At 40.5% G+C, this 21,617-nt stretch overlaps 2 protein-coding genes across 5 annotated transcripts; both read right to left on the bottom strand.

Moving 5' to 3' along the window:
• Positions 1-1,943: 1,943 nt before the first annotated feature.
• Positions 1,944-12,630, bottom strand: smarcd2 (SWI/SNF related BAF chromatin remodeling complex subunit D2). Of its 2 annotated transcripts, XM_080873495.1 has the most exons (13): positions 12,023-12,625; positions 9,440-9,639; positions 7,197-7,239; positions 6,990-7,112; positions 6,272-6,391; positions 5,483-5,578; positions 4,957-5,058; positions 4,697-4,858; positions 4,377-4,474; positions 4,026-4,161; positions 3,801-3,923; positions 3,150-3,251; positions 1,944-2,945 (listed from the first exon to the last, which is right to left on the bottom strand). In XM_080873495.1, exons 1-13 carry the CDS (start codon positions 12,173-12,175, stop codon positions 2,892-2,894), a joined length of 1,512 nt encoding a protein of 503 aa, XP_080729621.1. In that variant the 5' UTR covers positions 12,176-12,625; the 3' UTR covers positions 1,944-2,891. The 2 variants fall into 2 exon arrangements, with proteins under 2 accessions (XP_080729621.1, XP_080729620.1); XM_080873494.1 differs by having other exon boundaries at positions 3,801-4,161; positions 12,023-12,630.
• Positions 12,631-14,759: 2,129 nt separating this feature from the next.
• atxn7l3b (ataxin 7 like 3b) lies at positions 14,760-21,296 on the bottom strand. 3 transcript variants are annotated; one of them, XM_080873498.1, is made up of 9 exons: positions 21,179-21,296; positions 20,497-20,545; positions 20,288-20,411; positions 20,019-20,151; positions 19,712-19,883; positions 18,021-18,121; positions 17,896-17,918; positions 17,721-17,766; positions 14,760-15,679 (listed from the first exon to the last, which is right to left on the bottom strand). In XM_080873498.1, exons 3-9 carry the CDS (start codon positions 20,336-20,338, stop codon positions 15,600-15,602), a joined length of 606 nt encoding a protein of 201 aa, XP_080729624.1. In that variant the 5' UTR covers positions 20,339-20,411; positions 20,497-20,545; positions 21,179-21,296; the 3' UTR covers positions 14,760-15,599. The 3 variants fall into 3 exon arrangements, with proteins under 3 accessions (XP_080729624.1, XP_080729625.1, XP_080729626.1); XM_080873499.1 differs by lacking the exon at positions 21,179-21,296 and adding an exon at positions 20,704-21,027; XM_080873500.1 differs by lacking the exon at positions 21,179-21,296 and adding an exon at positions 20,732-21,027.
• Between the last annotated feature and the right edge of the window lie 321 nt (positions 21,297-21,617).

Here is a 21,617-nt window from a genome sequence, read left to right as displayed (position 1 = left end):
TTCTTTGATGTATAATATATACAAATGCAGACACCGCCACCTACAGTCCATTTTAAAAAACTACACCTTTAAAAAAATAATTCCAGGACGTGTGAGGACAGCGAGACGGTGGTGAGGTGCGCAGTAGGAGTGGCAGATGGGTTCAAGGTGGGGGTGGGATTACATCAGGAATCTGCTCTGAGACCCTTAATGTTTGCAGTGGAAAGATTAACAGATGAGTTCACTCAGGCGAATCCATGGACTATCATGTTCACAGATGACGGTGTAATCTATCCGGTTGTTCAGTGATGACGCGACGAATCCTACTTCCGGGTCTAAAGTAGTCTGCATTTAATATGGCTTTTGTGTTGTTAACATGTTTAATGTTATGTATTTTCTTCTATTTGATCTCAAAAAGCTCCTAAAACAGTCAGTGATCCCTGTTGACCTCCCTCGGCTTTTATTACCGCTAATCATTTATTTAAGCTCAGTTTTTAAAACCTTAGGATGTAACTACAGCCCAGCCCATGCAGCAGTATATGAATGACTAACCTCGTATTGTGGATGGATTATCTCAGTTGTTCTCCTGGCTGAAGTTTGGTCCTTTTACAGCATCCTGCCATGCGATTACATTTGTTCCTGACCACCGAGAACACTCACATTAACTTTTATCGAGTGGAAAAAAAGTTAGCTTGTTTATATTATGCTAACATAGCTGTGTCGCTAGCGGTCACGTAGCACATCATTATATACCAGCTAGCCCAACTTCAGTAACCCTACAAACGTCACTGCTGTTTAGTTTTCTGTCTTCATTTATGTTGGAAGTGATAAGAAAGCTGTATGTTTTAATTTGTTTCCAAAACCCCGCAGTCAGGACATGCTATATTGTATTTAGATAGAAGCTAGCGAGCTAACATCCTGCTAACTTCTAACTCCGTTAAATGTCATAAATTCCGTTTTCATGGATGCCTGGATGTTAAACTCAGTTGTTACACCTGGTAGAGCAGAACACTGATCATTTTATTAAAGATGAAAGACTTTAGACAGTTTTTCAACTCTCAGTAATGCCATAGTGATCGTTTGATATATGGACCCGCAGCGGAGTTTAGACCCAGACACGGCTAGTGACGTCAGACTGAACAACCGGATAGTGAGAGCAGGGAGGAGGTAGAAGACTGGGGAGGAAAGGAATGAAGATGGTAGAAGCGAGGCGAAGAATACGTCTGTGAATAAAGGGCAGGCTAGTGTGACAGTAAAGATGTGAGGTAGTGAAGGTACAGGCATTTAAATGCCTGGGATCAAACATCCAAAGCAAACTGCATAGGAGAGGTGAAAGAGACGGTGCAGGCAGGGTGTAGTGGGTGGAGAGGGTGGAGAAAAAAAAATCCAATATTCTCTTTAACTTTAAAAATAATTTCTATGTAACCAATATGAATTCTTGGAATACTAAGGAATTGTGTCTGTTAATATTGGGTCCACCTTACGATATAAAGCACCTTCAGCTGGCCCTTGTTGTGATTTGGTGCTAGATAAATAAAATGTAATTAAATTGAAAATAAGAGACCATATTCAAAGCATAATTAAGTCAGTAAACACATGCAAAAACGATCAAAGAATCTAATTCAGTTTTAAACGTTAGTCTGGCCCTTTCTTTGAACCAGTGTCACAATACAAGCCGAGACAGAGCTCTGTTAGTGAAGGGTGTTTTAGGGTTGGCTGTTATTTGAGGAGTGGTAAACAGAAGCTGTTTGAGTAAGACCAGACATACCTGTTGAAACGGCTGCTCTCAGAGGCACCTAAGCTTTGCAACCAGCCCCAACATGCACCTCACGGCATATCTGCAGCTCTCTAAGCATGCAATCGAGGGTGTGCGGTAGACGACATTATTACAACGGACAATATTCTATATAAATTCTTACCCCTCTGTAACAGGCTGAATGTTGTTAAAGAACACACAGTACGTGAACATTTGTAAGTATATTTATTGTAAAAAATACTCCAAATGTATAAAAGATAAAGGCTTTTGATTGATACACAACATGCAAACATTTAACAAAGAGAAGCTGTACAAAAATAACATTTGTACACAATGTTTTTACCTCATCTTAAATTTTATGTGCCTTCTTCACCAAAGACATTTTGGCACAATGATATCTGTCAAAAAGGAATGTTTCAAGAACTTTAAGACTGATGTACAAAAAGTCAACAAAACAGCCAAGCTTTAACTCATGAAACTATAAACTGTACACAATATTTTGGCGCTTTTTTTTTCCTTTTTTAGCTGACATACTGCAGTTACATTCCTATCAAATTATTAATAGCAGTTAACTTTCTTTGAAGGTATGGATCCGTCCAATCTAAAGCGCCTCAGCTCCTCTTCCCCTCGAATCACCCCACTAACAAATAAAAACGGCATGTAAACATTCACAAAATCAGAATGTTTCATTTCAACTTTCAAAAATGCTGCAAAAGCATTAAACGTATTATACACACTGGAATGAAATGCTTACTTCTACCATGCCTCCAGGAAGATCAGGCATTACTCTTATCTAAAAATTATGGCTTTTCAATGTAAGGGTAAACACATACCTCTTTCAAAACAGCACTCAAAGTGACAGTGAAAACACCCAAACAGCACCAGTGCTTAAACAGCATTTTGTACCAGAGACAAAACATATTACAAAAATAAAAAAGGATAAAGGTTATTTAAACAGGCTCAATATATCAGATACTACAAGGCAAAGATATTATTAAAGGTCATATAAGCATCACTTTGGTCCCCGAACTTTGCGTCAGTGACGATGGCTTTCTGAACATTTGAAGGTGAAAGAATTCTTTCCAGTTTCAGCTGAGTGGAACATTAACAACTCATGAGTAAACCTAAGGTGGCTGTGCCTCCTTTAGAATTGTACTTAGGTGAGTCGGATACCCAACACCTGCTCCAGCTCTTGCCTTCTCTGCTGCACCTATAGCAAAGAAGAGGTTAGACTCAATGGCAAAACCACAAACTGTATAGAAAAAATGGACGCTGTGACATCACACATTGGTTTTGAAATTTTGAGTTATCTTTCTAATTTTATTTTGTTGTAATGTTTTGACTTACCACATCTTGACATGTATAAGCTAACACTAGTTAGCACTAAAAAGTGTATTATTCACTGTCTACTTACTTTGGAGTAAACATATCTGCCCACTGCCTCTGGCACCCAGGGCTCATGGTAGAACTCGGTCCTCCTCTCCTCTTCTGGGTTTCCAGTCACATCTGTCATCAACTGAAAGAACAGAAATGCATCACTGAACACAGGGAACCAAAATTGAATGATTAAAGAAAAGGGGTTTCTATTCCCACATGCTAAGACGGTACTGTAAAGACTGATTCATGCACTGCCAAGTGACTGTAGTAGTACTGAGAGTCTGATGGATCAATGATTCACTGAGTCTGGTTCCTAAAGGCCTACATCTTAATCCAGGTGCTAACGTCTCTCCAGATGAGGAATGCAGCACAAACAGCTAACTGGTGTTTTTCTTTCAACTGAATACCAATGCTATGTTTGGACACAGTCCTGTGAACCAATGGTGCCTTTGTGTGCCCAGCAGTTAATTGTCTATGAAAGCTGGAAACATACTACCACTGCTCACAAAATAACTGCAGCTTTTTTTAATTAAATACAGGGAAAGCTTTGCAGGCAACTGTACAAATATGAGAAAAGCTCAAAGTGAGTGAAGATGATACAAATATCGTGTTACTAAACTATAACATGTTTTGCTGTTGTGTAGACAAGCACGTATGAGCATTTTAGAAGCTGGGGCATAGCGTCTACCTTCAGATCCCTGGACTGAGACTTCAGCCAATCCTTGATGAACTCCTGTGGATTATTGCTGAAGCTCAGCATGAAATCTCTCTCGGTCTTCAGCTGGTTAATGTACTCAATGGTTTCATGAATCTGTAGCGAATACAAACACCAGCAGCACATTTTCAGAATTAAATGGAGTATGCAATTTCTTTCCCCCTCCACGACTCTGATGAAGTGCAGATGAAGCCTTACCTTCATCTCGAGGGCAGCGATTTCTTGCTGGTTGGTTGTAGAAGACAGGAAGCTGTTCATTTGACCCTTAAGTGGGTCGTCCACTTCCACGTCAATGTCATAGCATGCGGTCTTCTTCTGATCGTTGGGATCCACGCTGCTCGGGGGAGACACAATGACAGTTTGGAGAGAAGGAGTGATGCTGACAGCACACTTGTGTAAGCACACTAAGAAATAACAGGCCAAAGCATAAAGCTAAGGAAACTATCGTTCAGTATGAGCCTCACACACAGGGCTTTCTAATATTCACTGAGAGGCTGATGTAGCTCTTTTTTCAGACAGAAAGAGGTAACATGATCCAGGCTCCCCTACCTAATGACGTGATTGATAATAATGGGGTCAGGGTGCTGCAGCAGGCTCGCCAGTTTCATGGGAATCTCAGAGAACCTCATGCGTGGACAGCCGAAGATCTGGACAGGATTTAGTTAAAGAACAGGGCAAGTTAGACAACATAAGGGGAAAAACTTTTTTTCCTATTTGAGGTCTTGCAAAGGGCTACAAAACAACACCTCACAAAAATCATAATTGCTTGAATGCAAATCATTTAGCTGTGAAATTAAATACATGCAAAATGATGTTTCAGTGCCAAAATATCAAAGCGCCACGAGCCATTTCTAGCCATTTGCCATTACCTGTCTGAAATAGCGGTTGCAGTTGATGTACTCTTTCTCATGACTGTCCTGCAGCTTGTTGTTCTTGATGTAAAGCCAGAGAGCTTGCATGATGCTGGCTCGTGTCTGTGTGTGTACACCCAGAAGGCGAGCCAACCGTGGATCCAGTTTGTACTGAGGGGGCTGATCAAAGAAAAGTATCGGGACAAAGCAAATGTTGGTGGAAAAAAAGAAATATCATCAGGAAAAAATTTAGTGACGGTTGAGAAAGTAAGTGGCACCTGGTGGTCGAGCATGAGCAGAAGGGTGCATTTAACATTCACGTCTCCTGGCCTTTTGACCTGGAAACCATCCGTCTCCTGAGTGGTGGGCATTCTGTGCCACTGGAAGATGAAGACGTGATTTTTTTAAAGCAGATAAGCAGATTTTATTAACATGAAATTTACAAAACTACTTTACAACAATAATGACTCAGTGCCAGGTTAAATAAACCGTTCCATCGGCAGATCCCTAAGACTGGAAATTCTCACTTTCACCACTGTTAACCACAATTTTTCAGTTTAAAAAAAAAGAAGAAGAGAGAATCTGGTTTATGTGTGGGATGAGTTCACACACAATAAGCCCGCCTACAGTCAAAAAAAAGAAAGAAGGATTGGCTCCAAACTTCTAGTGTTTCAATCTGAGCTCAGCTTCTTGACCACAGCTAAACAAGGTCGGTGCTGGCGAACTATTATCACTCTCTGAACTTCTGGTGTCAATGTGCCTACGATGTTCTGAATGGAACTGCAACCAAGGTTTATGTCATACCTCTACTAAGTGGTTATCAGGCCCGTAGAGCTCCTTATCAAGCTCAATCACCAGGCTTTTGAAGAAAGATGAAAACTTCCTCTTCTGCTTGCCAGCCTGGGAAGACAGAAAGCACGAAACAAAAGTGTCAGAAGGACGGAGCAGCAAGAAAGCAGTGTATTCTTATTGTGCTGTGTCAGTGTGCAGCTGCATTGTTTAGCTCTGACCGCATTGGGGGTGGTGGTGAAGCGCAAAACTGTAGACTAGAAAAAGCTGTCTTCACCCCCCCCCCCCCCCCCCCCCCTTGTCTGCCCGCTCCCCAGCCCTGTCAGAGTCTGTTTGCTCAACACGACCCCTTCACTCCTTTCCCTCACATCCCTTTTTCTGTTGCTCCATGCAATACTCCTCCACATGCCTAAACCCATGAGACTGAGGAGAAATTTTAACAGACAAAAAAAAAAGAAAAAAAAGAAAAAAAAGACCTCCTTCTCCTTCATGTGGCCCCAGATGACACAATGAGTCGAGCTAGAATTGATGTCGGGAAGGGAGGCTAGTCAGCTCATGGTATGCAACGGCCAGTGGTTTCAATTCCGTATTTCAAATGAGATCCTGAGTGTGTGTGTGTGTCAGCAGTTGTGGGGTGGAATGAGAAAAGCTGTAAACACACATCTGGCTGCGTAGTCTGAGCCAAGAACACTGGCCAACTCAAGTTTGAAGAAACACAATGAGAGAGACTGAAATACTTGCAGTCAGACCACACCGGGACAATAGCGAGAACACTCGAATGTGTTTTGTTTTTTTTAAACTTACTTCCTCCAGGAGTTTGCCCTCGACTCTCAGCTCCCAGGAGGACACCTTCTCCGCCTCCTCACCCTCGGGTTTGCTGGGAGTGTACGTGTTGGAAATGTAGATCCTGAGCTTGCGCTTTTGCTGTGTAATTTCAGAGGGACAAGCAGATGTATCAGGAATTCTGGCAACAATTGAGCCTCTCAAGCTCACTTGCCAAATTCACTCTCCAACAAAGACAAACGCTTCATTTCAGGCTATTAAGGGTGTTTACAATAACTTCATCCTTATGTATAAGTTCACATTATTAAGACCGGAAAACACTGCAACCTAACGAGGGATTCACAGGAAAAAGTTGTGACCGTTTTAACTTCACACCAGTCACACCGTTTGCTCTTCTCTGTGGCCGTGTCACAGTTGGATTAATTTACTGCTAATGCAGATTTTCCTGCTGCTAGAGTTGTTTTTGTTGTGACACATCTCAGCAGACCGAGTGTTTCTGCCACTAAGGTTAACGCTAACAGTTAAAATTGTAGCAAGAAAACACAAAGGTCGGATTTCAGTGTGGGAACCAACTGTCCTGCTGTTCTGTGGAAACTGCTTACACTGTGCTCCGCAGGAACTCGGATTACAGCTGAGATCATGTTTTACTGACTTCTCATTTGTTTCAGTGGACAAAGCCTAAAAATAATCTTCTCAAGGTATACTTTTAACTGCATGACAATGGATCAAGGACACATACCATAATGGGCTTTTTGATGGCTTCCTGAATCTCCATACGCTTTCGAGCGATGGTCTGGTCCAGCTTCCTCTCAAAGGCCAGGAGGTCCATGTAGGCCTGGGACTCCGGGACCAGATCTCGGATCTAGAAGACAGTAGCAGGTGAAGATTGAGGAAATACAGCCAACTGGGACAGCAGTGTGATTCAAGGGGGTCGAGGTTTTCCTACCCTCTGTGGCAGAACCTTGTCAGCCATCTTGCGCCTTTTTGCTCTGAATCATAGAGAAAAAACAAGGAAAATTATTCAGTTTGGAAAGAAGACATTAAATGACCGCTTTAACAGTCTCTACGATGTGAAGGAGCGGATTTCTAAGAATATCTCAAACTGAGCTGTTGTTTTCCAGTGTGTGTGTCATCATTTTGCTTTCGGCCTCATAAGTATGACTTCAGTCAACCAATTTCACAGAAACTGGCCACACACCAACACATGATATAGGATCAAATAAAAGATCCCTTTCATTTAACCCGATTACCGGTAATTGGAAGACTTCACAGTGCGATAATATAATCTTGGCCAATGCGATATGTTAATCAAGTCCCCTGAAAGAGTGCTTCAGGTTTTTACTTACCGACTTCATTAAATTGATTTCGTTTCCTTAATTATACACTTCACCTTGGCAATGACTGAATTTAATTTCCATGTGATTAAATGAGAATTTAGGATGGTGGCACCATGACTCACTAATCTTCCTAGACTGAGATTATGCTAAGATACTGACTTTTTTTTATGAAATTAACCTTAAAAACACAACAGAATCATTGTGGACGAAGCATTACGGATGGCCGCATTTATGAGCGTGGCGTCACGGAGCAGTCTGAAGTCAAAAATACCCACTTGTGTCTGCTGCTTTGAAAGCAAAGGCCAGTCATGAGACGCTGGTATCCTCGTGTCTGTGTGATCTGAGCCGTGCTTTTAACAGTACAGCCACTTTACAAACAGACGGGAGAACAAATCATGAATGAAACGTTCTGTTGAGACAATGTAAATAAACCACAAAAGGGGAAAAAGTAAAAAAGATTTACTGCATTTTTATAGCTGGATGACTCCACGCATTTTGTCAGAGAAAATATTAATGGAAAACTCCCTATAGTGACCGTGTTTTCCTGTACACTCAGATTCATATCAGTACTCTTATTTTCACACAAAAATTACTTTATTCTAGTGAACTCTTTCCTGGAGTCATTAAGTCACAAATAATCCTAAAACGAATGTTAATGTTGGACTTGGCAGTGGGGTTGAACCTGGCTTTTGAAAACCTGTATTTACCTTTTTTTCTCCCTATGATGTCAGCAAGAGCAGATACCTTTATTATAGTCATCTCAGCCACACAGCTCTGGCTATGAGCCACTTCTGTTACAAGGGACAGCCAATTATCAGAAAGTTGGCTTTGAGAGAGGTGTTAGAAACAGACTAGTGTTTATACAGACCTTTCAGTTTCCAGCTGAAGGACTAAAGCAAAGTATAAGATGAGGTACTTTTTGGATGCTCTTTAAGGGGTGGATGGATCTGCGTGTTTGCTTTGGCACAGATGCCATTCCTGACACAGCCCTCACATCTATCCAGTGTTGGGCCAGGAACTAGGAATGCACAAGTTTGTGACCCCTGAGGGTGCATTTGTGCATCTCCTCCCCATATAGAAGCAGGAATCTTGTAAGGGGAATGTGTAAACCACTACACCCATGGAGCCAGTATGCACAGTATAAGATGAGTAAGATTAAACTGTAAATCATCCAGAGCTACTCTAGAAAAGTACAAGACCAACAATATGGAGCTGGAAATGAGCACAAAAGTTTCTCAATAAAAAAGGGGGACATGTGACAAGCAGTCAAGTGCTAAAAAGAAAAATGGTTGCTGTTGCTTGATATTAAAATTAGGCTTGGCAAAAACTTTAGAGCTGAACCTATTTTATATCATTTCTAAGTTACTGGAAAAAAATACCTGGTAACAGTTTTAATTCTTTGAACAAGTGATTTAACTCTTTCCCCTATAAAGGCGACATCTGATGACCTCCCCAGCACCCGTAATCACAAACCTCAGTATTTATCAATAAAGATGTGCTTTGACAACCATTAGAACAGTTTCTGGGTTTTTCTAAGGGTCGCTACATAGGCAGAGACCACCCTCACTAACACTCCATCACTTGTGTAGCAAACCCAGTGATTTTCATCTATAAGCAGCAGTTCTGAAAAGAGTTTCAGCAGGTCACTACTAGCAGCTTTCAAGTGGTAAAGAGTTAATGATAAGAGGAAAAAAAGAAAACATTTTTGGATTTCATTTACTTAATGAATAATCAATAATAGATTTAATTGTTTTAAAGTCATGAAGGAGTAATAGCTAGTTATTTTAGATGGCAGTGAGGTCCAAACACTGGCAGTACCATCCCCTACATTTTGTCCCGTCTCCTCTCTTACCCTCGTCTGAGGCCTCCCAGCGCCTCTTGTTGCTGTTGGTGGTGCTGATGATGAAGAAACCGTTTCCTAGAGGCGTCCATGCTTGGGGGTCCCATGCCTGCCCGCATGGGAATGCTACTGCTACCATAAGAGGGACCAGGCAGCTGACCCCCCATTGACCCCATGGGGCCCCCCACTCTGCTGGATGGCATCCCAGGGCGCTAGAGAAAAGGAGGGAAACTGATTTCACAGAACAATTTCTCCATATCTACACAAAAAATTTAATATTTCATCTAGGACTAAAGGAAATCAAGGATCTGATTTATTAAAGAGATACAAAAAAGTACCTATTTAAAATAATAATAATGAAAACCAATGATGTGTGAAGCTGTTTGCAAATAAATTTCATATTGTATGATCAACTTATATCAAATTCTAGCTTTTTGGATCGGGTGGGTAAAAAGAATGCTCAGTGACATACAGTACTGTCACTTACACTGTTTGCTTTTGGTTGTACCACAAATATTATGAGTCATAATATCCCCGTTAAAAACATGCCAAAAACATAACCCCACCTGCAGAAACAGTGCATTTATGTTTTTAAGCTCTGAGGTTTAATTATGAAGTTGTGCATATAAATACTGTTATGGTACTGCAGTGTTTATCTCCATCTACACAAAGCACAACCTCTTTCAACTTTAAGGTTTCACATATCAGGATATAATGAAAAGAAATCAGGTGCTTAGTAAGCTTTATAATTTGCTAAATATAACCTCAGATGAAATACAACACATGACATAATACACTGTGGTTTTATTTAGTGTTAAACAAAAATAATAAATAGAAATTCAGAAGCAGTAAAGTAACAGCCAGATGCTGCTAATCAAATGCATTTCATCAATTTATTAGTTTCAGGAAGTGTGAACACTTCTGTAACAGCAGAGGTTTTGACAGTTTGCTGGTTTGGAGGATTCAGGTGTGTTAACACAAAGACATCAATGATAATCCTTGAGAAGCAACTGCTGCCCATCAATCTGGAAAACCTTATAAGGTCATTTACAAACAATATGAATCCATCTGTCTAGAGTGAGAACTATTTTCTACAAATGGAAAGCATTCATGACAGTTGCCAATCTTCCCAGGAGTGAACGTCCCAGCAAATTCACTCCAAGTTCAAGCATTGCAAGAGCTACTTCTCAGGCCTCAGTTAGCATGCTAAATGTTAAAGTTCATGGCAGCACAATTAGGAAAAAAATAAACAAGTACGGCTTGTTTGGAACGGCTTCCAGAAGAAAGGCTCTCACATTTGAACAAACCACAAAACCTCTGGCGCAATGTTCTTTGGACAAGTGAGACCAAACTGGGGATATTTGGCCATAATGCTCAGCACTACATTTTGTGAAAACTAAACACAGCATAACAGCACAAACACCTCATACCAGCTGTCAAGCACGGTGATGAAGTCAAATGCAAGGCCATATACTTGACAGCTAAAGCTTGAGTGCAATGATCACAAGCACACAAACAAATCTACAACAAAATAGCTGAAGAAGACAAGAATCAACGCGGTGTAATCACACAAACTCCTCAACGCGTAAAATGCTTTGGCAGGATCTTAAGAGAGCTGAGCATAAACAAATGCCTGCAAATGCCGATGAACTGAAGCAATGTTGTAAAGAAGAGTGCACCAAAATTCCTCCTGATGTGAAGGGCTGATAAAGTCATACAGAAAATGATTACTTCACACTGTTGCTGCTAAAAGCAGTTGAACAAGCTCCTGAATCTTGAGGCGTGCTTAGTTTTTCACACACTGCTTCTGCATTTCGGCTCAGGTTTTTTTTATATAAATAATAACACAGTGTAATATGGCGTATTTTGTTACACATCTGAGGGTGTACTTATTTTAAGACCTGTTACTGACTAGATTTTTTTTCTTTTTAATTAGGTCTTTATATGTAACACATCAGTACTGTAAATAATGTATCAACAAATTGTGAGAATTCTCACACTTTGTCCAGTTTGTAAACATAAAAACAAAGTCTAAACCCAAATGGCTCCAACTGTCAAAACGGGGGGAACTGCGATGGTGTCTGTTAACTACAGGGGAAGCTGCAGATGGTGACAATACTGGCACGATATATGCAGGCTTGCCTCTGGGCAGATGGTGCTGATAAACTTTTGCTTTCACGCTAACTGACAGGAGGCGAAGCGGGCAACCACGTGATTTTCTTTTTCACACGCGCACAAAACGCTAAACGATATCAATTTGAATTAAACGTCCCACTACTTTTGTGAACCACTTTAAATGCCATAAAAGAAAAAAAAAGGTTACACTTAATTATTGCGGTAGTTAATAAATAATTACACCCACTTCGAAGGCGGAAGTAGTGTCCACGCGGTGATATATAATGAGCTTTATGTTTGTTTGTTTTTATTTCCATGTCTCTCTGGCGACTATTTCAATTAGCTACTTTTATTTAAACACGAATTTAAAAAAAAGTAACGAAAAGCTTAAACAGACATGGGGGTGATCGGACAAATACCGTCACCCTCACCTTTCACTCAGTTTCTTTATTCGACGCGGAGAAATCAAGCAGAACCAACCTGGGGGTATTGGGGAACGCTGCTCATGCTTCTGGGATATCCCCCCGGAGGCTGGGGCATTCCTTGCATCCTCATGCCCGCGGCAAGCCCAACGTTCATGGGGCTCATACTCGGATTCATCGGAGGACCCGTGAAGCTTCCCCTCGATGCCATCTTCTAGAGCCACAAGTGGTTAAAAGTGACGGGAACTTCAAACCAAATTCGGCCCAAATAAAAGTGCGACAGGCTGAAGTCTCCAAGTAGGTAGCTAACTAACTCCGGGTACTTCTGCTTAGGTCGGTTTCTGGTTTGACAGCAAGCACACTGTCAACAAAAAGCTAGCTAACGTTAGCTCACTTCCTACCGTTTCAAGTTCCGGGATTTGCTTCTACCTAGTGACTGCTCGTTTTGTGAACACACCAAGTGGGAGCTGTTGTGATCTCCCACTCGCGCCTTTACGACTGAACGACGCCACATAAACGATAACTAACAGCTATTACACCGTGAGGCGAATGAAAAACATGATAACGTCGTACTAAAGACAAACTGAGTATCTTGAGCAGATAGCTTGTCTGCACTCTAAAGCAAAACCAAGTACTCTCAACTACATGCTGCGTTCACAAACATCGGAAATTATGAAGTTCCAAATTTCAGCGCGCAATAATCTCAATTTTTTTCTTTTCGAACACCTTTAAACACATGCTAGTCCGAAGTCTTTATTTCTTTTGTATTTTGTAAAAGTATATATTTTCAATTATGTTTTATTTTCAATGCTTGATTTCAAATGTGACTTACAGAAACTTGCGCTTGGTTTTGTAATAGTGTAATTTTGTTTCTTGATCAGAAGTTCGAGACTTTTCTCAGTAGTGCCAAACTATAACCTGGAGTAATACTCTGCCTCCTGAACACAAATTTTTGGTAAACAGTAATGTGCTGAATCTAGAAGTCTTATGCCGCCCATCCTTATATTTTCCTGGGGGAAATGACAGAGTAAGGCAAGGCAAGTTTATTTATATAGCACAATTCAACAGCAAGGTGATTCAAAGTGTTTTACAGAGACATTAAAAAACAAAAACAACTAAAAAGCATGATTTAAAATGGGGGAAAAAATAAAGGAACAGTAGATAAAATCAGTAGTTAAAATGTACGTTTTGAAATTTAGTAAAACATTGCGAATTTGGTGCTTTATTCAAATGCAGCTGAGAACAGGAGTCTTCAACCTGGATTTAAATAAACTGAGTGTTTCAGCTGATCTGAGGCTTTCTGGGAGTTTGTTCCAGATATATGGAGCATAAAAGCTGAATGCAGCTTCTCCATGTCTGGTTCTGACTCTGGGAACTGATAAAAAGCTGGATCCAGATGACCTGAGGGATCTGGAAGGTTCATACTGGGAGTAGGCAATTTACTGAGACATATAGGGAAATGCAGGATAAAAGAAAAGGGAAAAAAAACAGAGGCTGTACAATTCTAGCGAGCTTGAAAGCCAACATGGTATGGCTACATTTATTCATCAGCACAGCATGAACTCTCTTAAGCAACTTAAATGCTCTTCAGGAATAGTTCTCTTAGCTATATGTCCCTCCAGTCTTCTTGAGGGACATTCAAAGCTCTTCTTTGTTTGGGATTACCTTCCTGCTAAAAAATGATGTCACTGCCAGTCAGACACTTCTCAGATTGCATTGCATGGTGGATCTAAATATGATGGTACTTTTCCATTAATTTTAAAGCGATCCCCAACACCATTTGCTGAAACACAGCCCCAAACCTCGAGAGAGCCTCCACCATGTTATACAGATGACTGTAGACACCCACTGTTCTACCACTCCCCTAACCTCCTCTGTACTGTCCAATTCTTGTGAAGTTTTGCATACCTCAGGCATTTCTCTCCATTTCCCTTCCTTAAGAATGGCTTGTTGATGGCCAACCTTCCTCTGAGGTTACTTCTGATGAGCCTTCAGTAAACGGTACATAGATCCTCTGTCAGTTTTTCTGGATTTTTTCTGTTTACTGTTCATCTGTTGTAGATATTTGTTTTAGGCTTGGCACTCCCCCCCCTCTATTTGTCCAGTTTTTCTTGCACCTAATACCAAATTATGCCAAGTCTTCAGCTAGTAGCTCTTTAGAAACCAGCTTGTTGCTGTAACATACTCAAACTGTGTTATCTTTGGAATTATTTGTGTCTAAAAAAGTGCCACTTTAAAACTGGTCCTGTGCTAAGCTATCTGGTATATGCAGACATAAAACTGGTTCCTCCCATGAGTTAAATGCCCCCTTTTATGCTTGAATTTAAAGAGAAAAAAAACATTCTCCCAAAGATGGTCAGGTACAAGGACTGAATATGAATATGAGTGACAAAGCAGCCCACATTTAAAGAAAAACTTTGAAAGACTTTCAGAAAGCCTTGAGAACTATTGCTCATCAAAATCTTTTAACCTATGGGCTACATTAATGCCTGTACTGCAGAGTTTAGGAAGGCTACACAAAACAACATTATCAGCTCCCCCTTGGCACAATGAACTCTGAATAAGAAGCTTGAACTGTATGAACATGGCTGTGTTTACAACATGACAGTTTTCTGAGAATATGACCTACAACCACACTAACCAAGATAATATTTAGCCCCACATCTAGCAACAGAAGCATGTGTACATCATCTGATCAACAGCACCCCCTGTTGATCAGTTAGACATTAATTCCATGTACTTGGTTGCTGTTTTATACATTTTATACTTTTGTTAAAATGAATGTGAAAACACAGGACAGATAACAAATCATTTATTTTGCTAGACAGATGAAACAAACTGAGCCATGATAGCAGCAATTCAACTATTAGAATATTTACACTATCACATCACACCAAGGACACATGTAACCCTTTACAATGTAAACACATGATACAAAGACATATTTCAATGCTAGAAAACAAGCAACTCTATCCCACCAAAAAAGAAAAAAAAAAAGAAAAATGAAGAAACCTGCTTTCTGCACCAAATACCTGCTTCTACACTTAAGGAGTTCGTGTCCTGAACATTGTGAAACAAGTTTCCACAGGTGAACGACAGAGATGCTTGTCTTTAAATTCTGTTTGAGAAATTCAGACAGTGAAAGGTGAAAATAAGACAAACCATTAGCAAGGATTGTCTTTGACATTATTGTTTTTTTTCAAAGAATGAGATTGTAAAATGTGAGGTAATATAAGGACATCCACTGTGTAATCATTTCTGTATTTTATGAAAAGAAAATACTGTAAGCGTACACCGTCTCTGAATGAATTACACTGCAGTTTACATCTGTGCAGTGAAATCATATTTGGTGACAAGTATCAGTCGAAAATGATAACTACATAAAATTATTAAAAAAAAACAAAACAAGTGTTGGTACAATGATTTTCTGAATAAAAATAAATTTGTCAAGTATAAGGTTGGGAGTTCTGAACTGCTTCTGCAGAGCAGCAAACACCACAAACGTTGCCTTTAACCATCAACGTCCATTCATTTCACAACATAAAGAACCAAAGGTGAAGTGTTGTTGGTCGTCCCGTGAGCGTGTCTCTGTGTGCATCTCCGCACACACGATGGTGAGAGAATGTGTGTTTGTGTTATTGAGAGAATGCCTCGTCTTTCATCAGCATGCGTGGGCTCTCCTGGTTGTCCATGCGACGTCTGGGACCCATCATGCCTAGAGGAACACACGCGCCATTTATTTATTCAATCCAGACACATAATTGATTTCAACTGGTGTTTAGTGTCTCAATCACTACACTATTACTGGTTCTAAATTATATGTGCACCAGACAATTTATTAAGTACAGCTGTTCAACTGCTCATTAAGGCAGATATCTAACCAGCCAATCACATGGCAGCAACTCAGTGCATTTAGATATGTAGAGATGCTCAAGACAGCCTGCTGAAATTAAAATTGAGCCTCAGAATAGGAAAAAAAAGATGATTTAAGTGTGGTTTAAAGAAAACAGAAAATATCCAATGAGCAGCAGTCCTATGGGTGAAAGTGCCTCATTGATGCCAGACATCTGGAGTATGGTAATAACCACAATACAGTTAAGGTACACAGAAGAGCATCTCTGAACGCACATGTTTAGCCTCGAAGCAGAAGACCACAGCGGATGCCCTTCCTGTTAGCTAAGAACAGGAACCTAAGACACATTTCCTGACCAAATTTGGACAATAGAAGGTTGGAAAAACATTGCCTGGTATGGTGAGGCTTAGTTTTTGCTGCAACATGCGTAAAAAAAACAAAAACAAGAAACCATTGATCCATTCTACCTTGTCTCAACTGTTCAGACTTCTGGTGGCAGTGTAAGAGTGTGGGGAAATATCTCCTTGGCACAATTTGGCCATTATCAATGTGGACCAGAATCTCTGAGGAATGTTTCCAGCACTGTGTTGACCCTGTGCCATGAAACATGAGGGCACTTCTGTGCACAAATGGGGTTCCAACCCAGCACAAGAAAGATGTATTTAATAAAGTGGCCAGTGAGTGTATTTTGAATTATTTTTATAATATGCTAGCTAGCAGAAATTGTTAAGTTTTTTTTTTAAAATATTTCTTTTTAGTTGTACACTTGGTTTATACCAGTAGGTGCCTGGGGGTAGCTGTAGCTCAGGTGGTAGAGCAGGTCGGCTACTAACTGGAAGGTTAGATCCCAGTCTGCTCTAGTCTGCATGCCAAATATCCTTGGGCAAGATACTAACCCAACATTAATAAAACATGGCATCACACGTCCATCAGAGTGTGAATGTGTATGAATGTTAGATAGGGAGCAATTAACAACTTAGAAAGTGCTTGGGTGTGATTGGGTAAATGTACAAGTTGTATAAAGAGCTTTGAATGTTCAGAGTAGAAAAGCGCTATATAAGAACCTCATGTTGCTACACTGTGAAGTTTCTTTATTCTACAGAACCAAACGTTCTACCGCATCATACTTTGGTGTGGTAGAAATCTTATGAAGTCAGGGATGTGACACATATAGAGAAAGCAAAACAGGATATCTTTATAGCCACCACAGTCTGAAGCCAAACACCTTTAACACTTCATTATGCGACCAAATATATGGTCAAAGTTTCCTGTTGAATTACACTCATTAATAGTGGCTAATAAAATCAGCTGACGTTACCACGTAGTTGACATTTGGGACAATAAAATTCACCACTTCACTTTATTCTATTAGACATAGATTATTAGGGAATTCTTGTGTAATTTTGCCCTTGAAATCACTTACATGGGGATAGACTGGTAGAAGCAGCAGCTACTTTTGGCTGCTCCCTTATTTTTAAAGGGTTGCCAAGCAGGCAGCTCTGCATGCTTGGTTTGGCAGATTTCTTTTTTCTTTTTGATGCAACCTCAAAGGGATTTGTGTCTCCTCCTGCGATCGGGCTGAGGAGTTTTCATTTGTTAGGCAAATGTGTAAACCACTACAGTATGGACTGTACTGACAGATAGGCGTAACCTGGAAACATAATACCTTCAGCCAGACCAATATAAGGACAGAACAAAACATGTTTCATACACTGTAATGTGAAAATGATTCTATATGCTGACTCTGCTATGCTTCACTCTGGTATCCACTGTTATAAAGTGATCTGTGGGTAATTTAACTAATAGTATACATATGACAGCATATAGCAAAGCTGCACTGTTTTAAGATCTGATTACATACAGACAAGCTCCAGCAGGAAGTTAAAATCTTGTTTTCACTCACTGTTCTTATGCTTGAATGATTTGGATCTTCTTGGTGAGTTTGGATTCTGAGGTGGAAAGACAAAATATTTTATTTTTGAGTTTTTACATGCAGACAAATGCTGGGGCTATTAAAGCAGCAATGCCCAACATGTTTGTTTAGTTAAAGTATAAGGTTTGATGAAAAAAAAAAGTACCTTATCAGATTTCCTTTTCTTGGCTGTAAAAGAAAGATTTGTTTTAGAGATTTAACTCAGAGTTAACAAATATTAGTCACATTTAAATTTCACGCATGCGCAGCCCAAGACTACGAGAGCGTCACCTTTCTTTTCTGCCCCATAAGACCAGTCGTTATCATTGACGTCATCATTATCCTCTTGGTCACTCTCTGACTTGTTGTTGGTGTTGTTACCAGTGACTATTCTGTAAAAGAGGAACAAGCAAGGTATTGCGCGCGCGCACACACACACACACACACACACACACACACACACACACACGGAGTGAGTCAGCATTATTCACTGCAAATAACAGTTTGATTATGAAACAAACCGACTTCAGGCTGAAACTGATTTTTTTTGTTTTCTTGTTTCTGGAGTTCATAAGATTATCATTATTCACTATGCTGCAGGCAGCATAACGCCTGCAGCATATTTAGCTTATATAGAATACTGTGCAAAAGTCTTGAGCCCCCCCTTTCCATTTATGTTTATTTTGCTAGGAAGATGAGGGATAGGTGCGGTGATTTAATGAAACATGGAAACAGAGTATATAAGGTATATATAGAGAATATGGGCAATTCTAATGAGTTTCAAGTTTATGATATGCCTTTTTGTTCTGTTCTCTCTCAAGATGATCGCACACTGCCTCGACATTGAGGTCCTGGCTCTGGGAAGGCCAATCCATGACTTACCGGTATGGTGTTCCGTTGTGTGTTTTTATATCCGGGTATGCTTTACCTGCACTAGCAGTGTGATTGGGATCATTGGCTTGCTGTTGCCAATTATTTTCCAGATATTATTGCATGATGAATCAATATCTGGGTTTTTTTTTTTCCCCACAGTGGTGACAGGGCCTCCAATGTGTTTCACAGATGGCTGTAGAAACTCACTGCTGTGCCTCTTTCCTGACCTCCACAGCGCATACTCACAATTTCACTTATGTATATATTACTCCATCAGACGTGTTTCAGTGGATTTTCAGTCCAGTTCTTGTGTAATTTTGCATGTCTCAGCCTTTCCTCTCTGTTTCCCTTCATTAAGAATGTCTTCTTGACAGACAGCCTTCCACTGAGTTCATTTCTGAAGAGGCTTGGATGAACAGGTCCTGTTTCATCTCTTTGGTGTACATAGTTTTTTTTGTTTTTTTAAAGGTCTGCCACTACTTCTTTTGTCCTCCACTTGTCCAGTTTCTTTGACACAATGCACATCACCCCAAGATATCCCAAGTTTTTGGATAATAGCGCTGTGGGAATCACTGTTTGTGCCAAAAAAATAAATAAATTTTGGTTTGTCAAACTGTGTTTTCTTTGGTGTTTTTGTAGATTCAAAAAGTAAAACTGGAACAAACTGCAAATTGTTGTTACAGGTTGCCGGTTGCAAAAAGTAAGAAATTAAAATTAGTTCATTGCCAAGTTGTCTTTTATGTGTAGACACAACACTGGTTCTGTCCTTGAGTTCGGCACCTTTTATATGCTTGAATGATTCACAGGTCAGTGTTAAGTAACTTAGCAAACAAAACTAACATTCCTTTAAAATGGTCTAGTTAAAGCAGCCAATGTACAAAGAAAACCTTTGAAAGACCTTCAGAAAGCCTGGAGTTTCAAATATATGAACCATCTCTCAAAACCACTTAAAAAAATGCCAAGAACATGTGGCTCCTTGGAAGCCATAGTCAAACACCTTGGTTTTCAGATTCATAAGACAACACGGTGAAAACATTTGAGATTACCACAGCCTCTACTCACACAGAGTCTCAAATCAGCTGTGTTGGCTGCTTTTTTAATGCCCATACCTGCGGTTGGCTATACGGCTGCTGTTACGTCCCATCCCCAGACATTTCTCCAGGTGTGGAGCAAAGCGTGAGGCAGCAATACTCCGGCTACAGTTGGGACATACACACTCCTTGTTTTTCCACTGGTTGTACACTTGGCCAAACACATCCAGTCCTGGCTGGTCCACAATTTCTGGAAGTCGAAATAAAGTCATTTGATTTATACGTTAATTATTCTCTGGTGTACACTGGCTGATATTGAAGAAACAACTCAGCTTTACTTGGCTGAAGAAGAAAAGAAAGAAAAAAGAAAAAAGTCTGTGCTCACCGAAGTCCCTCATACTTTCTTGGTCCGTGTCATCCAGGAAAAAATAGCCCTGCTTTACTGCCCGGTGGACCTCAAAGCAAAGTCCCAGGCAAGCATCCTCCACTAGGTCAGACAGGATGTCCTGAGCTAGGGCCTGGCAGGGAAGAGAAAGACACACAGTGTTGCCTGATTGCTTTATTGTGTTTTTGTTCTGAAGCAATTCAGCCACACGTGTCTGCAGATACAATGTGCATTTCCAAGTCTACCAGAAGGCTTCCACGCCATTGTACCTCCAGCTTGCTGTTGTCCAGGCTGGACACTGAAACCTCCTCCATTTTCATTTGCCAGAACTACCAGATGAGCAGACACTGCTGTGGTCATGCTGTAGCTCAGCAAGCATTGGCCAAAACAGGGCTGCAGCGGGAGGGATACACAAGTAAGCAACACGGTGGCAAACAATGAATGCAAATCAGTCTGTGGGTGAGATGCGTGGACTTACAACTGCACGTTGAACACTGCCAGGGAGTCACTTCCCAACGTTTTAAAACCTGGGGAAAAAAATGACATTAACTTGGCGTTGGTGGGTGTTTTTCCCCTTTTAAGCACTGCAACAACTCAAAAAACCAAACAAACAAACAAACAAACAAACAACAACAACAGACGAAAGAAGGAAAACGTGACGCTACAGCGGTGCTCCGAGTATTACCGTGTAACGAAAGTAGCTTAGCCCTAACCTTGGAGAAGAAAACAAAGAGCTTGGCTGTGAATGGGCTGCTTGCGAGATGAATTGAAAATGCCAAGAGGTTAAAGGAGAGGCGGTATCGTACTCACGACCCCCCTCAACAGCACAACTACACAACACGCACAGCTACTAGCCAAACATGCTAATCCTGTCACATTAATTAGAAGCTATGCAACACATTTAGTTGTGACTGGCTGTGTTATTTTATTATGTTGCTGTTTTTTTCTTCGACGGTGGAGAAACAGAGTAACAACGAGGCTCTTCCCCGAACCCCGACACCGCTGCTGCACTGCGGCTGTGCGCCTTTCAACTCCCCGTACAAACACCCAGCAAGGGTGGGAGTGAAGGGACAAAGCGACGCCCCAACCCTCACATAAAGCTCACCGACGGATAATAAAGCAGCCTCAACCCAAATCCCCTATTAATTGTGTTTATTTACCTGTTTCGGCAGGCACCCATCTTTACATCAGAGATCAGGCAGGAGCAATCGATCGCTACACGAGTTCCCACCAGCGATTGCTTCCTCTGCTCTTCTAAACCAACTCCAACAGAGTAGTGATGGGATTTCCGACTCTTTTTAGAGAACCGGCTCTTTCGCCTAAACTCACTAAAAAGAGCCGGCTCTTCAAGTTTATTTGTTGCTTTAATTAATTTATTATTAACAATAATATAAAATTATGCACAAAATGAATTACTAATGTAAAAAAAGTGGTTTATTTATATATGTTTATATAAAAATATATGTAGTGGCCTCTAGAGACAAAGCACATACAAATTCCAAAGCAGGTACAAATTCCAAAACACATTTCTAGCGTTAACTGAACTTCCAAGACAGAGCTACCATAGATCACTTAACACAAACACTGATATATATTCAA

The sequence above is a fragment of the Rhamphochromis sp. 'chilingali' genome, assembly GCF_963969265.1.
Source record: "Rhamphochromis sp. 'chilingali' genome assembly, chromosome: 22".
NCBI classification, from domain to species: Eukaryota; Metazoa; Chordata; class Actinopteri; order Cichliformes; family Cichlidae; genus Rhamphochromis; species Rhamphochromis sp. 'chilingali'.
Note: the sequence above shows the minus strand (reverse complement) of the source record. Positions and strands in the feature narration are given on the sequence as shown.

Coding starts and splice junctions, on each gene's coding strand:
- atxn7l3b (XM_080873498.1), bottom strand. CDS start 20,338: ATGAAAATGGAGGAGGTTTCAGTGTCCAGCCTGGACAACAGCAAGCTG. Junction 18,122..19,711: donor AGCCGTATAGCCAACCGCAG/GTATGGGCATTA, acceptor CCTCTTTTACAG/AATAGTCACTGGTAACAACA. Junction 17,767..17,895: donor AGAAAAGGAAATCTGATAAG/GTACTTTTTTTT, acceptor TTTCCACCTCAG/AATCCAAACTCACCAAGAAG.
- smarcd2 (XM_080873494.1), bottom strand. CDS start 12,175: ATGGCATCGAGGGGAAGCTTCACGGGTCCTCCGATGAATCCGAGTATG. Junction 7,240..9,439: donor CTGGGAGGCCTCAGACGAGG/GTAAGAGAGGAG, acceptor TCTATGATTCAG/AGCAAAAAGGCGCAAGATGG. Junction 4,475..4,696: donor GCAACCGCTATTTCAGACAG/GTAATGGCAAAT, acceptor AATCCTGTCCAG/ATCTTCGGCTGTCCACGCAT.